The sequence below is a fragment of the Homarus americanus genome, unplaced genomic scaffold, assembly GCF_018991925.1.
Source record: "Homarus americanus isolate GMGI-L3 unplaced genomic scaffold, GMGI_Hamer_2.0 scaffold52512, whole genome shotgun sequence".
Lineage (NCBI taxonomy): Eukaryota > Metazoa > Arthropoda > Malacostraca > Decapoda > Nephropidae > Homarus > Homarus americanus.
This window is the reverse complement of record NW_024735442.1, coordinates 17,370,552-17,386,983: the sequence shown is the minus strand read 5'-3', so window position 1 is coordinate 17,386,983 and position 16,432 is coordinate 17,370,552. Positions and strand designations below refer to the sequence as shown.

At 35.2% G+C, this 16,432-nt stretch overlaps 1 protein-coding gene across 3 annotated transcripts; it reads right to left on the bottom strand.

Annotated features, from left to right (window-relative positions):
• Nucleotides 1–1,803: 1,803 nt before the first annotated feature.
• On the bottom strand, nt 1,804–16,247 carry LOC121871095 (uncharacterized Golgi apparatus membrane protein-like protein CG5021). Of its 3 annotated transcripts, none has more exons than XM_042373239.1 (8): nt 16,184–16,220; nt 14,158–14,190; nt 7,800–7,867; nt 6,442–6,596; nt 4,997–5,076; nt 3,904–4,029; nt 2,985–3,125; nt 1,804–2,718 (listed from the first exon to the last, which is right to left on the bottom strand). In XM_042373239.1, the coding sequence occupies exons 1-8, from the start codon at nt 16,193–16,195 to the stop codon at nt 2,662–2,664; spliced, it is 672 nt and encodes a 223-aa protein (XP_042229173.1). In that variant the 5' UTR covers nt 16,196–16,220; the 3' UTR covers nt 1,804–2,661. The 3 variants fall into 3 exon arrangements, with proteins under 3 accessions (XP_042229173.1, XP_042229174.1, XP_042229175.1); XM_042373240.1 differs by having other exon boundaries at nt 3,904–4,017; nt 16,184–16,219; XM_042373241.1 differs by lacking the exon at nt 14,158–14,190 and having other exon boundaries at nt 16,184–16,247.
• Between the last annotated feature and the right edge of the window lie 185 nt (nt 16,248–16,432).

Genomic DNA, 16,432 nt, shown 5'->3' with positions numbered 1-16,432 from the left:
TTGTTACACATAAAAAAATTAAGATATACAAAATGTCAATCAAAACCATACATTAGAAGAAATGGGCATGATGAAAATCTGTTTAAATCAAGTGTAGAATGCAATAAATAATACAACTAAACATGCTTTAGCAACACAATGTCTAGCATTTGTTACATGGCCACCCATCACCCCAGAGCAAAGACATTTTCCTGTACAGTCTAGTCATAGTTCAACAACTTTTATTACTGCAATAATTTGCATTGACAAACACTGCACCATAAAACTGAACAATGAACAAATTAATGGTCTTTGTGTAAAATAGAAGAATATTGATAAAACCACACAGGAAATGTGAAACACTGGAGCTCCTGTGTAGTTTTGTCAAGATTTATCTTATCTATGTTTCTATTGTGGATCTACATGAAAAGTAGAAGAATAAAATCTGTAATTCCTTCCAGAACTTACCGTCAAGTTCCTCTTCAAACAAAAAACAAAGACTAGCACTCAAAAGATACAAATTTATTGTACAATTGTTCACAGGTACTGTAGTGTTCCATCCCTTGGTGGCATTTCCAAACACGTGCCAAAGTCGGAATCACCTTATGACTGAATTGGCAACATGAGCAACTGCTCTCCTCACATTACCTATTCATTCATAAAGTGATTCCGACTTTGGCACCAAGGGATGGAACACAATACTGTAACTGTGGACAACTGTACAGTACTTCAATTTCTAAACCATCCTACATATGAAAATAGTATGAACATTGTGCTACTGATGATCCCATTTATTTGAAATAAATTTCAATAAATTGGAGCCTTCACGAGTAGGTATTTTAATGAAAAATAACAAACTTTTGTCTAAATTAAATTTGATTTCACATTATCACTAAAATAATATATATATATATATATATATATATATATATATATATATATATATATATATATATATATATATATATATATATATATATATATATATATATATATATATATATATATATATATATATCTTGATAAAATCACGACCGCCTCAGTCGTACCAAAATTTTGTCACATTACGTATTTTCGAGTCCCAACATCAGTGATTGCGCTGTGTACTGACAAAAATTTTTTTTGTAATTCACTTTAAAATGGCTGACAAGCTTAAAAGCAGAGTTTTGTGGTGCTGAGAAGAAAATGAGACACCCATTTTAGATTTTCTATGTATTATTTAAGCATTTTCGACTTACGTCCTGGATTTGGGTCCTTAACCCGTGGAAATTTGGAGATCAGTTATCTAGGAGCCTCAGAAAGCCGACTCCCTTTGAAAATAATTATAATAAAGTAGCATAATAATAAACGAGAATTGCACTTGTAAAGCATACATGGCCTCAATTGCAACAAAGTGAGTGGAAACAGGACAGTAGAAAAAAAACAATATCAAGTGTCAAGTATGTATAGTATACTACTATGTTTTAGAAATGGTTAATGTTCACCTTTGTGGAACACAATTATTAATTTGTTATTCTCAATGCCACATTAATTTATTGCCTCCAGAAAATATTAAAATCCACTTTCACCACATTAAAATTTTCCACTCATTTACTTGATGCATTTGGATTACAATTTAGTACAAAGTGGAATGTGTTAGAGCTAAGTTGAACCATGCCTTGAAAAAAGACTAAAGTTTTATTCACTGGTTTAATATGAAGGGAAAACATTAAGCAAAGGCTGAAGAATTTCTATATTGTACTCAAGTATGCAAATTCAAATGCCTTTAATTCTTTTTAGTTTGTCAGTCAATACAAATCCATGGACAAAATGAAAGGTACAGTATATAGGTAGTTCCTGTTTAATGTTTAGGAATAACAAAGTAGTACAGTTCTACAATGTAACAAGGGAGGAAGGGGACATAAAGTCAAATTCATAAGCCCGGCATGCTCTTGGTCCCAACAGTTCCAAATTCCCAAGGTTGTATTGTGCATGTGTGGATACATATACATAATGAAAACAAGTACTGTATATGATTCATAATACAAAATAACTCCACATAAGTCAATTTCCTGATGCTAATTAGTGTACATTGGTAACTTTAAAACTCGGATCAATTTATGACCTTTCCGAATTTGGGTATAAATCAACAGAAATGACATGTACAATGTAAGTACAGTATGTACTGTATTATGAATCCAATATATATAAATATACTATACTGACAAAAGTACAGAACACTTATGCGGAAGGAAAAATAAATGTATTTTTATTTACTTACATAAAGTTTTCTTGAAGTTTGGAGGATTTTCAGAGTTTTGAATTTAAGCTCCGGGCCAGGAATCATCCGAATCTTAGAGGTGTTCAAATTTTAGAATTCCAATTTCATAGATCCATCTGTATCGGTATTAGTATACAGTATACCACCACAGTATTACATGATCCATATCCTCATTCAAAATCTTAAGGTAATGCCATATGCAATAATGTGCAGTATTACAGCTAGGTCAATGGATTACTTCACTCCATGAATTTCATTTATTTCAAGCGGTCCTTCACTTGTGATCAAGACCCACAGTATCAAAGTGAAAAAAAAAAATGAAGCCAACAGTCTGTGATTTGAAAATACCAAGTCAACGGAGAGGAAATTAGTACAAAAGATTTCCATGATACAGTATTTTAAACTCTACGTCTCCTAAATTCTCACACTGTGCTACTTGGAGCTGTCGTCGGAGGTGTTCGGGTAAACATGTTGGCAACCTGTAAAATTTCCAATACAGTATTAGTTCTCAAGACCAATTGATTACATACCCAAATATATATTTCTTAATGTTTCCAACTACAGTAATATGTACAGTCCATAAAAACCCAAGTAATAATCCTTTCTTGACAGTAATAAAGTGAGGGTCAGGTGTACTGTACTGTATAAATACACTTAAGTTCAAGTTCAGCTTCTCTTCATTTATTTTGAATGTTAAATGAACAAATGTCAGTGCTCAAGGAAAAACCATAAAATAAGAACTTACATTACTTATCATCTGCTTCTGAACCAATCCTGATGCCATATTCTTAAAGGACTGTGAAATACTCTCCGATTTGCCAAACTTACATCGTACATAACCATATAAATTGCTTCCAGTTAGGGATAAGGCAATCAATACAACCATCTGAAACAGTGAAAACAACAATGGAAAAAAGATAATACTGTACCTGTACAGTATATTAAAAAAATTACATACCTGAGGTAAATCATAAACATCTTTTATGACTGAATAAATACAATGCAGTAATAATAATAAGAAAATCGGTGGGATAATGATATTTTGCTGACAGTGAAATATGGATACAGGAATAGTTCTTAACTCTTTCACAGAAATAGCACGAATATTATGGGTGGCTGCCCAGGTGAAGGATTTTCAAGATTGTCAAGAAAATCTCAAGGAATATTTGAAAGTCCTAGCTCGCTTCTGGCAATGCCAAAACACATGCTCTATACAGTAAATATATATACAGTACAGTATACAGGTATGAGACCACCTATCCGGCATGTCCCAGTACTGTATCGGGAACGCTCCAAAAACTGCTATGTTCTGGAACGAATTATTTACAATGAGCGCCAAGTAATTCCCAGGCCTAGCGGGATATTTCCAACTATTCCTCACCTTTGAGCTGTATGTTATGTTATGGTTATTTTTCAACTCATAATTTCGGGTAGATACTGTACACACAAAGAAAAGTTTACTATAAACACGTAACAATATAATGTACCCCATAACATCCCACAATTAGGATGTGCTGAAATATATAGGACTGGTTATTGACTACAAGTTTAAAGTACTACCCTTGCTTCTTCTTATGTATGATATAGTATTTGAGGAAGATTTTAAGTAATAATAATAATGATGGTTGGAATAATAGATGCTGATTTCCAAGCAACATACTTACAGCCCATCTGAATTTGAAGAATCCTATTGCAATGAGGAAGAGGATGGACCAGATGACAGGGAAGACCACCAAGGCCACCCAGAATACACGTACTTCAGTCTGCGACACTCTGCCCTGAAGACCACCCTAGCATCAGGCAAACTCATGTTATGGACATACTTCTCTACTATCTAACTCAATTAGAGAGATTTGTCTTTATTATCATTGAGGTATAACTATAATCTTTCAAAGTGGTTACCATATATCATCACTATTTCTACGGTAACATAATAGTCTCTCCAAGAATTTTAGCAAATCTTAATGTGAAAAAACTTTCACAAAACAGTTTTACCCTGTGCTGTAGTTTCTTCTACCCTGTATTAGTCCTTCCTTTCTAAAATTTGAGGTTTTGTATTTCCCTAATTAATAAAATACACATGCTGTTGACATCTATTTTATCATAAATACTTTACTTCTTTTAGTGTAATTATCTATTTCAAGTACAGTAAACAGTGGCAGATCTAAGGAGGGTTCAATTGAAGTTCCCTTTTCTCACCTGGTGCCACATTAGACTAAATCTCATCAGGTTAAGTGTCAACGTGTGCTAAGACAAACTTGTCCCCGACCAACTCGTACACAGTACTAGCTGGTGATATAACACATAAGCGGACTGCTTATCATCAGTGTACCAGGATTAGTGTCTTATGTCAGGTACCAACCCACATCTAGTCAGCTGATGGCAAGTTACTAAAATTTCAATGGAACCATCAAGCTGACAGCCTGTACAATAAATAGATAAATGGTGACAGGAGTTCTGAACATATTAGGGGGGGGTGGGAGAGTTAGGGTAGGTGATCACAGGTGCTGGATCTGATGCAGATTCACCACACCAATAAATTAGATATCAGCAAATTAGTGGACAAGTTTGCCATCAAGCAACCCACGTGGATGCTGATGTACTGTACAATAAAAAAAAAAATGGGACATGACAGGACAACTTTTACCAGAACAGGTGGGCAATTTATGGGTTAATAACCCCGATTAGAGCTGATTTGGTTAGAGATCTATTATAGGTACCTATCTAGAGCTCCAAATGGGGTATTGCTGTACTTACCTTATGGGCTTCAAACACCCAATGACTTTGACCTTCGTCATCTATATAGTTCCACCAACGGAGCCCAACCATTAAACGTCCTTATGTAAAGATACACAAAAGACTTGCATCAGTGATTGAAAGATTGCTGAGGGGATCAAATATTTTCTAGCATGTCAATTTTACAATTACAACAGATGCAGATAAAAGCTTAAAGTTGAATATTCAAGGGCTTTCTCTAATTGGGCTAACTAAAGCAGTATCCAGACCAAAGTAAAATACTGAATAACAAATTCCCAGGTCTAGAGGGAAGCCACCCAGATCCCCAAAAGTCCTGTAGACAGAAAAAGAACCCTAAAATCATTATACTGTACCGTAATACATTCAATTTACAAAAAATTAATAATGTCAGTCATGTAGCCTAATGTATGAGCCACACACAAAGAAAGGAATTTGCAGTACAAATGGTGGTGAAAAATTACCCCTCCCATGGTAACCTGCTAAAACAGGTTATTAGTGACAAATCTACAACGTTTTTAATGCAACACCACCTTTACCGACACCTTCGATGGGGACATTTTACTCTACATCTGTGGTCCTCCTATTGTATTACTCTGAAAGTTGCTCAGTTGATTATTACTCAGAGAAATGTAACCTAAAATATTATTATACAATGATATCTCCATTAGTCGGAACAATTGGTGCAGAGTACTTCCAGGAATGAGAGATTTAAGGGTAGTAATGAGACGACTCTCTCAAAGCCAGAAAAAAATCCCTCATCCACAAATTTACAAAACGTCATATGACATGAACTGAAACCCTGTAAGCACACGTCATGTTATGTAAATTGAAACCTGGGAATAATAAATATCAAACAAAAACCATTGATCGGCTGATAACGTACTCTTCCCCACCCTCTATCGAAGGCAGCACCAACAGCCATGTCCATCACTAAACTGTTCTCTCATGACATGACTCACTTTGAGTCTGAACAACTGTAGTCTCAGGAACAGTTGTTCAGACTTAAGGTGATCTATAATCTATTAAGTGTTTAATGATGATACTATTAGTGTTGAAGTGAGAATTAGTGGTGTCTAAAGAATTGTTTATGTTCTGAATTGCACACTTCATTCTAATTGGTTGAAATCAAAATAAAAGTCTGTGGTGATGCATTCTTGTAGGTGTCCATTAGTTTTCTTTATTTTTGTATTTTTGTTGATTTTAAGCAAAAAAATTAGGTGTGAAAACCAACTCTGTAATAAAGAGTCTTTATCACCAGACATACTGTACCTGTATGTTTTGACAATTGGTTGAGTACTGGTCAGTGGTTGGGTAATACAGTACTGTAGTCCTTTTATCCTGAAAGTTTCATAACATGGTACAGTATCAAGCACCTCATCTATGTTAGCTGCTAGAAAAAATCTGTACATCATCCAGAAATAATAAACAATTCCAACTTCTCTTACCTGTGATATTCTTGACTGTCCAGAAGTCCATTGAGAGAAGTATAACAATTGTAATGAAGGAACCAATGAATCCATTAGTGATGAACTCAGACAACTCGTACATTATCAGAGCAGCCGTACGAAACAGAAGGTGAAACACTGTCACCATTGGATGTCTATAAATTAAAGAAAATCTCATCTTTAGAACTACAGTATTATAAGAATCCCATTAAAATAAAAGACAAAGCTAATAAAAAATATGCATTAATTAAATGAGTCCACTGCTCATATGAAAATTTAATCTTCAATAAAAAATCAAAATCTGTCGTTAAAAATTTCAGCCTCTAGTTATAGGCCTGCAAATTCTTCATATGAAAGGTACAACAACTTTGAACATGAACAATACTAAAAATCTGTAGTGCATTACTGCACAGCCATGAACCTTGGTATTAAGGCCAATGTCAGAGCACCTTTAACCCCTTGTGTACGGGTTCCCCTCTGAGCTGAATAAAATCATCTGGCGGTAGCCAAATAAATTATTAAAAATGGTGCCCCTGTAATGAAGAGGTTAAGGGCACAGAAGCTAAATTTAAGGAGAAAAAGAAATGGGTGTCAAACCCATTTCATATAATTAGAATGTACTGTAATAATCTTAGTTATTAGATATTCCATTGATGAAGAAGCTTGTATTTAATTAAATATTAGAAGCACACTTCTTACACTCCAATATTTTGACAAATAAAAAAAATGCAACCTAAGAAAAAGGCACATAAGCCAACCATGGCCATGAATACAGGAATTTATTGTAATTAAGCCAATGAGGAGCAAACAAATGCTATGATCACAGTGAATTGCCTAACCTGAGCTTGTATTTTGAAAGGTCAAGAAAGTACTATCTTAGGCTGTGTAATATGGTACACTCTATAACCTCAGCCCTTAGACTGAAATAACATTATAAGCAAGTCTCACTCCCAACACATTTTCCCTTCTAACCAATAAACAAACACATGATTGAGTTGCTTCAATGAGTTCTGTGGTTCTCCCCACTCAGTTATTCTCTCAGAAACAATACTATGAGCTGGGTTAAAAAAAAGAAGTCAGATGCTTTCAGATGAAGCAAATTACATGTTACTTTTAAGCTAATAACTAATGATCTTCCATTCTCCTGTGTAAGCACTTAGTGCACATCAAGTTCAGCTTCCTACTAAAAAGCCCAATTACCGTAGTTGCATTTTTTTTTTAATAATCCATAGTCCTGCTTTTTGTCAGTGGTTAGTACTTAAGAAATTCACTTCTTTAGCATTATTCAGGATATGCAGTACCGTACTGTACCTACTACACAATGAAGAGAAAAAACCATGTGTTATAATTATACTAACTTCAGCTTTCCCTTGGGTTCATTTTCTTCACCAAAACCAAGTGTATCATCATTGTCCAGAAGAGGCACCTGTAAAATGGATGGGTCTTAGTACGGTGTTCTGACAGATAGTATTTCAAATTTAAGAATAAAATTTTCTTGCATTACACAGAAGGATATCCTTTATGTAAGCCTAACAATTTTTGTAACCAGAGAAATTTATGGAAAATATTTCTCCTTGGTATTTAAGCAAAAGTACTACAGTAGTGATCTCATAGACTTGAAATGATCTCAAGAAACAAATTTCATTCCTCAAAGCATTAGGGTTCAATGGAAACTTAATTTGGCAATACAGAAAAGGAAGGGTAGCTGTGGACAAGTGATGGAAGTAAAGCCAAGAATATCAAAGAAGATGAAGGAAAGAATTGGCTGTGTTGCTTGAGTGATGAAATGTCGATTATGTGACAATATAAGAGAGTCAGTCTCTGAATATTACACATCAGATTAAAAGAAGTGAAAGAGAGTGGGTTATAGCGAGAATACAAGGAGTCAGAAGTTCAAGGAGAAAAAACAAGAGATTCCGGTATGACCTGAATAACTGCACTGAAAATTTAAGTACTATACAAGAGTTGAGACAAGAAAGCAAAGGTACAGGACTGTAGGGAAACATGAAGTACTGTACCACAGATGAGTGAAAATTAAGGATTGAAATATGACCTAGGGGTTGATAGTGGGGCATACATGATTGATAAAATCTAAAAGAATAAAAAAATGTGAAGAGACAATGGAGAAGATAGAGAGGATTGTTAAATGATGTGCAAGTTGACTGATGTGGCTGCACTACAAAGACTGGCACAACAGTCTGTAACCATTACTGTACTGGGGGCTTATAAAAAAATGCAAAATACTGGCAAATGGAGTAAGGTTGTCATAAAGTTGTAAAATATTAAAAAAGCTGTTCTGGGGAGACCAAAGGGAGTGGGTAAAAGAGTGCTGGAGAGAATATTTTGAACAAATGCTAAATGTAATAAATATGAGAGAGGTAGAATGTGGGAGATTGAATAGTGTCAACTTATGGATAAAGACTGAAAGGTAGAGGGACACATTACCAGTGAAATTAGAACACTGTCAAGGATGTGTAATGTAAACATGGTATTTTATATTTTCACAGATTCGTAAGAAAAACCAGCCAAAACTCTTGCTTTAGTAAAAAAAAAAAAAAATAGATTTTAAGAGATTAGAACTGTAGAATTCACATTCATTCAGAAATATAAACATTTCTGTTTAATTGGCATCACAGAACAACAGACAAATCAGCCCACCTGGTGAGTGTTGGCTTTGATGGCACTATATGACTCTGACCCCAGCTTTGGAAATCGTGTAACATGGGAAAGCTCTCAAATATTGACTATACTGTAGTGCGTTTTTTCCAAGCTGAGAAAAGATGCCCCGCCCCCTCCTCAAGGGTTACAGCTGATTGGCTGTTGCAAATCTGTTCAATTTCGTCCTGAAGTAATGATGTATTTTTAAAGGAGTTCATTCATAATCGTTGGGACGGTCATCCCCCTCAGTGATGATGTTTGTATCTCTGAAAGTTTGTAAGTTGAACGTTCTTAAGTAGAGGAGCACCTGTATAAGATTTCTGATAAACTTCCTTTTGTGCTCGTTTGAAATAATGAATGTATGTATCTTTATATAATTTAGCTAAATACTGTATCTTTCTCGTCAGAAACGGTCATTCCAACGATTATGAATAAACTCATTTAAAAATACATCATTACTTCAGGACGAAATTGAACAGATTTGCAACAGCCAATCAGCTGTAACTCTTGAGGAGGGGGCGGGGCATCTTTCTTAGCTGAGAAAAAACATGTGTGCCACCAAGGGTTTAACTGAGCTTCTAGTCTAGTCAGGTAGTTCTCTCAAGACCTAAGCTTTCATCAAAGGGTCTAATTTGTTGGTTTATACTCGTATGTTCTAAGCATTGCCATGGCATCTGTATGCTTGCTCTTTCAAGAAAGAAATTATCTGCTGGGAAACTGATAAGAAATATTAACCTCTGTTTGTAAGACATGTACAGTACTGTATAAAAGGGTTACCTGGATGAATTTTCTTTAAAAGTCAAACATGATATTGTACCATCATCCCTAGGAGGGGAGGGCAAAGACTCAGGTGAGTATAAGAGGGGGGGGAATGGGGAGGAACACAAGAGGCAGGTTTCTAGGTGTTAGGCTCATAATTCAGGAGGGGAAAGGACCAATGTCAATAGGGCACAATACCAGACAAGAGAGAGAGAAGACCTCTACACTGGGATTTAACCAATATAAGTGTATACAAGAATACTTTACTATCAAATTTTATGCAGATGCTTTGACTTTTCAACATCAACTGGGCTTCTAAATCCCCTAACATTGAAAAATGAATAAAAATCTCACGTTACACAGCAAATTAGATGGACTGGATAATGCAATAAATTTACCAACTATTTACTGTACTGCAGTAATCCATTAAGAGAACGAAGCATTAAACTTAACAGGGACGTGAAAAACACATTTGACCTCTACATAAAGATGTATAATGAGAAAAGAAAGCAGCTGTGAAAGGTCCTTTTGACAGCTTTATTATTCAAAGGCATAAACCACCAACTTCAGCTTCACCATCATAAGCCTGAAGGGTCATAGGTTTTTTTTTGTTAAGGGCATAGAAGCCTGAAGAGTCATAGGTTTTTGTCAGCAAGTTATTGGAAGCTCCAACAACTTTCCCTGAATACTAATTCGCAACTTTTCGATTTACAACAGGTACCTACTTTACTGCTAGGTGAACAGGGACCAAGGGGAGCTAGGAAGTGTGTCCAAACAACTTTCCACCGGCTCGGGAATCGAACCTGTGACATCTCGCTTGCGAGGCAAGAAGCGGTATCGCTGTACCACCGGCACCCCTTTTGTTTTACATTATAAGTATTATTTAAAACATATATGAACAATAATAAGTGTTTCTTTCATATTCTTATGTAGAGAAATGACGATGTTTTCACATATACGTACTTACATACGATGGCATTCCCAATCTATTTCGTTTTTTCGTTACCATTAATGGTTAGCTACTTCTATTGTTCCATTTATTAACATTAAATAACATTACTTAATACATACATATTCATTTTTTTTACATTAATTTTACTACAGCAACAACCAGGGTCTTATTTTCTTCAGAGTCTTATGTGGAAGTAGAACCATCGTCATTCGTCACGGGTGTTGTAACCATGAACGAAAACAATGCCGTCTCGTCTCCTCTCTTGTGTTTTAATATTCTACGTATTATTTATGAATTGCATTGTTCATTTCGCACATAACATTAATTCAATCAAATACATATTCAGTAATAAACAATAATGAATCTTTTGTGCATACTCTTAATAAGATAAATGACGCGGTTTCCTTGAGGTCGCAAGTATACATTGCCATTCCACTTTCACTCTCTTTTTTTCTTTAACATCAATGGTTACTTTTGCTGTACTTTAAATAACATTAATAAAAATAAAAAAAAATTTTACATTAATTTTACTTTTGCAACAACCAGGGTCTTATTTTCTTGTTTCACATGGATAACTGACATTATGGGTGTAATCACGACAACAACGATAGCGTCCCATCTCCTCTTGTGTGATCTTATTATTATTGTTTTATATTGTACAGTATAAGGTGCATTCATAAACATTATTTAAAGAATATAGTTTGCACTTTTCATTAATTGTATTGTTTTAGGGGAGTAAAAAGCCACACAAAAGTTATGAAAAGGTCACACTGGGGAACGCATCTCATTATTATTGCTTAATTTTAATGGTAATTAATGATTCATGATACGATGATTCACCCTACACTGCAATATTGGAGGACACATTACCGTCGTTATTCGAGGCTTTACTGTATATATAAATAAAATGTCTTAAATTACCTTGCTACAGGTTTTCTTGGCTTAGAACTGTTAAGCTAGATGCAGAAATTACACCACCAGCTTTTTTTAACAATTAAATTTGGATACATACTTAATACAATGAATGTAAAGTTCTTACAGTACAGAGGTATTTACAGTACATACAACAGGCAAGCATGCAAGCAAGAGTACAGCTACAGATTTATCATAATCTGATCTCATGAGTTGTTTGAAATCTTTAAATACATGATGTAGAATAGTGAATGTAACTTTTACACTGTTTATTATTACAGATTTTTCACTATGCTATTTTTGGATTCCCTGTATAATACAGTACAGTCATCCCTTGGTTATCACACCTAATTGGGACTGAGCCGAGTGCGTGATAACGAAAAACTCGATAACGAAAGTACAGAACCTATGGGATTTATTCTAAATGGTTCCAGGCACTCAAGACCCAACCCCAATTTTCCCATTTTACGACCATTTAGACCCACTAAAGATATAGATAATGTTATGGTAAGTATCAGAAACACACATAGGCATGGCTAGGTTTATTACAAAGTGATGAAAAGGGTACATTCAATACTGTAGTCCACAAAACATGTAGCTATGCTTTCTTTATTTGGGTCCCCCGTCTGAGGAGTCCATTTTCTCATCGCTTCAGGACGCCTGAGTCCTACCGTTTTCTCTCAATCTTAGAGTGCACCCAAGACTTTGTTATTGTAATGACACAGAATTTGAAATTGCAACTGGGGTTGCAATTATTGAGGCAACTTAGATATGTCTGATTTCAGTTGGAACATTCAAGATCCATTGTGAGTGATGTTGAAAGCTTCAACTGTCTTTATGGTTGGTAAAACTTGTCAAGTAAGTGAGTGTCAAGTCTGTCAGTATGAGTGGCATGTGTGAGTGCTTGAGTTTGTACAACCGCTTTCAAGTTTTGTTACCTCCATCCATTTTCATCCAGCAAATCTGTTAAGTGTCAATTTGTAGGTGAAAGATTTTATCCTCAATAGATGTAGGTGAAGCAAGGGGGTAACAATACACCTGGAGGCAACTGCGTGATAACAAAATTTTTGGCTTGAAAAATGCGCTATAACAGCAGGTGTGCAGATTTTAATGGAGGTGTGATAACGAAAATCGCGATAACCGAGTGCGCTATAACCAAAGGATGACTGTACCTTAACATTACTGTTGTTAATTTCTTGTGGCAGACATAAGTAAATGTCCTGATAATAACACAGTAAATTCTAAAGCACTTACAACACTTCCAAGAACATAAAAAGTAATAGGCATAGTTGGCAAAGGACAAGAAGTAGAATAGAATTTGAGTCCGTGGATACAGGGAAATACCCAGTTTGGTAGATACTGAATTTCAGAACCCTAAACCTGCATTTGAGACTTTTAAGTGCACTGATGCACTGTATACACTGCAGATTTTTTCAATTTGTTAAAAGTGGCTAAGCTTAAACCTTGGCTTCCTGTATTTTGAATCCCTGAAATATTTAAAAAATAAATGCTCAGGAAAAAAATTCCCAACTTGCACCTGTAGTTTCAAGCCTGAAATTAATAAAGTACTGTACGGTACTGTACTGTAATTTCTAGTAAAGCCCAACACCAGATGATACCCATAATACATCCTGCTCACTAGGCTCTCCATGCCAAAGTAATGCCCATAATGCAGGACAGGGTTGTTTTATTAACCAATGAGTCTCAAATGGGAGGACTAGGTGGTACAGGTGCATACTAAAGGCTATGAGGTCTTCTATTCAGTGTCCATCCAATCATAACACTTTGTGTCAAGACTATGATCTACCATCATTGATTTCAAGCTCAACCAGTTTTCAAATTCAGATCCAGCTGATTTACATATGAACCAAGGGGGGTATCAAGCCTCCTGACTAAGGGCTAAAATAGGATTTCATGACCAATCCTCCATTTACATCATTATGTTATGTGGTTTCTGAAATCAAATCCAGACATCAGTGAATGACGAAGCATTCATTTCATAATGCAGTACAGTGAACCCTCACTTATTTAATATCATTGGGCCTCTGGGTTGAACGAATTAGCTCAAACTATCAAAACCTATTGAAATTACCTGGTTCTCACAAAAAAAATTTAGAAACTATGGAATATGTATAATGGTATAATAAAAACCATCTCAAACCACTTCATATATATATTGTACTGTACTATGAAAGCATTACATGGCTTCATAAACATCAGCTTATAATAGAAACAAAATTAAGCAGTATGGTATTAATATATAAATCAAAAGATCAATAAATAAGCTACAAGTAGTGGAAAAAAGCCATTAAAAGTCATTTCCTCCTTAGTCTACACACTGAAGAGGAATATTAACATGAAAAACACAGCAGTACAGCGGACAGGAGGAGAGCATGCAACAAATCTTTTAAGTTCCAGTCATTTAATATAATTACCTGGTCAAGATCTTCACCATACATTATTGAACTCTAAACAATGAAAGAGATTGGATATGCATTAGTATCAAAATTATCATGTGAAATATAGTATGTATCTGTATACACTATAATGAGCATGTGTTACACCCGGCTAGGTCTGTATATCAGTAAAGTACACACACAGTATATACAGGTTGACCACAGAATTTCTGGTCTGGTATGGTCTGGACAGTTTTAAGGTGGTGGAATTTCAAATTTACCGCACACTCTCAGAGTGCAGTTTACTGAGCCACCGTTATGTTGTGGTGGCGTTAGTACCGTATATACTTGAGTACAGTATAGTTAAGAGTTTTTACGATCAAATTTTTATACAGAAAGTAGGGCGAAACATATGCGCATAGTATTTTTGAGGGGTTAAAATTCATGCATTTCCACAGGTATGTTAACATTACCAAGTTAGGGGTGATAGTGCGGCAGCTGTGGGACGCCATTATGGCGTTAACGAGTCAACTGTGCGCTCAATCAGGAAAAATTAGGCAAATATTTGTGCAAGTGTCTCTACCAGTGCCCCCAAAAGAGCTAAAGTAACTTTTCAAACCCATAACAGTAACATGGAAAAATTGGAGCATGACCCAACATCCACCTCATTCCCTTCCAATATCACCACCATTTTCATCGGTACGGATCTCCCGTGGTGACAATGTTTGGGTTCACATTGTCCGCTATATGAGAGCATCTGCAGTCTTTCATTACAAGTCAAGAAACAAACGACGGTCTCATCGGTCGTGATTATTACGATTTACATTGGAATGAATTCGTTCATTTTCTCTAGAAATATTGTTTGGATGATAGTAAGAAAATTGGGTGAAATTTCAGTCATGCACCGGTCTTTCTCTCGCTGTTATTATGTTTTTCGTAATGTTTATACAATTCTAAGACCTTTTTCTTCTATGATATTTCCGCTGGAAATTAAGGATAACCGAGATATTAACTTTTCAGTATTATTAGATTTGGTCAGTTACAAGTGTCGCCATTTGTTGTCTATATCACAGAGAAGGTCTGACCACCCATCACGCAGTGCTCCTTACCTCCGTGTTGGCTTCTTAAATGTCTACAGCGCATGTGCGGGGGGTGGTGTGGGAGTTTCTTATTGGCTATAACGATAGGAGACTTATAATTGGGCAAGAGTTTTTTGTCTTAGCCAATGAACAATGCATGGGTGCGTCGGGAGCGGAGATTTGATTTTTCAGTACCAGAATAACCAGATATGGCTGAACAGGTGGAAAGAGCTGTGCCGACATTGTGATAAGAGATAATTTTACGTCAATTGCAGAGTTTCATCAGAAAAATAGTGTTAGGTTAAGTTAGGTTAGGTCAGGTTTGGTTTTGTTGGTTGGTTGTTATTTTATTTATGTGATTTACTAAAAAAAAAATACATTTTCGTTGAGATTGATTGGTGAGGAGGTATCTAAAAAACTATTGATTTCCGGATGAAATAAATATTAAATTCGTTCGAAACTCATCAAATAACATCGGAAAAACATATTTTTAATGTCCAAACAAAGACCCGGTGCATAAGTAATATTTGACCGAAAATTGAAACGACAATGCACAGGTTAGGAATTTAAGTGAGGTTAGGTAAGGTAAGTTAGGTTTTAATAGTTTCTGTACATTCTCGCTCCCATTTTCGTGTTTAATATGCAAATAGTATCTTCAGAAATTTTGGTTATATTCCATAAGTTATTTCTGGTACTAACTGTCTCCTCCACCTTTATCACATTAAGTATTACCCTCGATAAATATATATACAGGCATGTATAAATTTCTATCCAATAAAATATTTATTCAGCTGCCTGCTGATGTGTCATCTGTCAAACAATAAAAATTTTCCAGGGCCTTTTGCATTATGCTCCTTTAAATTTACTATATAACAATTGTACAACTTCATAAATTATCGAAAATAGGCTAAATCATTGATGATTTATTTCATACATACTCCATATAAACCAGAAAAAACAATATATGGTTTAGAGTGAGTGCTTACGTTGTTGGCCATGGCTGCTGATGTCAACACAACCTGGCCACACTTTCCTAGATGACTAGAGTTATCTTATATGTACATGACAATAACAAACCTTTTTAAGACTTATTACTATTATATTTATTCATACGATTTTCAAAAGTGCTTATATTCATAATTGATTCTAAACGAAATGATAAGGTGGATTTTACTACTTCTGTTTATCCAGTAAACAAGGAATATCTAATAAGGAAGTCATACTCGAAGAGTTTA

What these genes read in the sequence shown, in the direction of transcription:
- LOC121871095 (XM_042373239.1), bottom strand. An exon ending in ATGGTGAAGATCTTGACCAG is followed by an intron (nt 7,868 to 14,157) that starts GTAATTATATTA and finishes TCCATTTTACAG; the next exon opens with GTGCCTCTTCTGGACAATGA. An exon ending in AGAAGCAGATGATAAGTAAT is followed by an intron (nt 2,719 to 2,984) that starts GTAAGTTCTTAT and finishes GAAATTTTACAG; the next exon opens with GTTGCCAACATGTTTACCCG.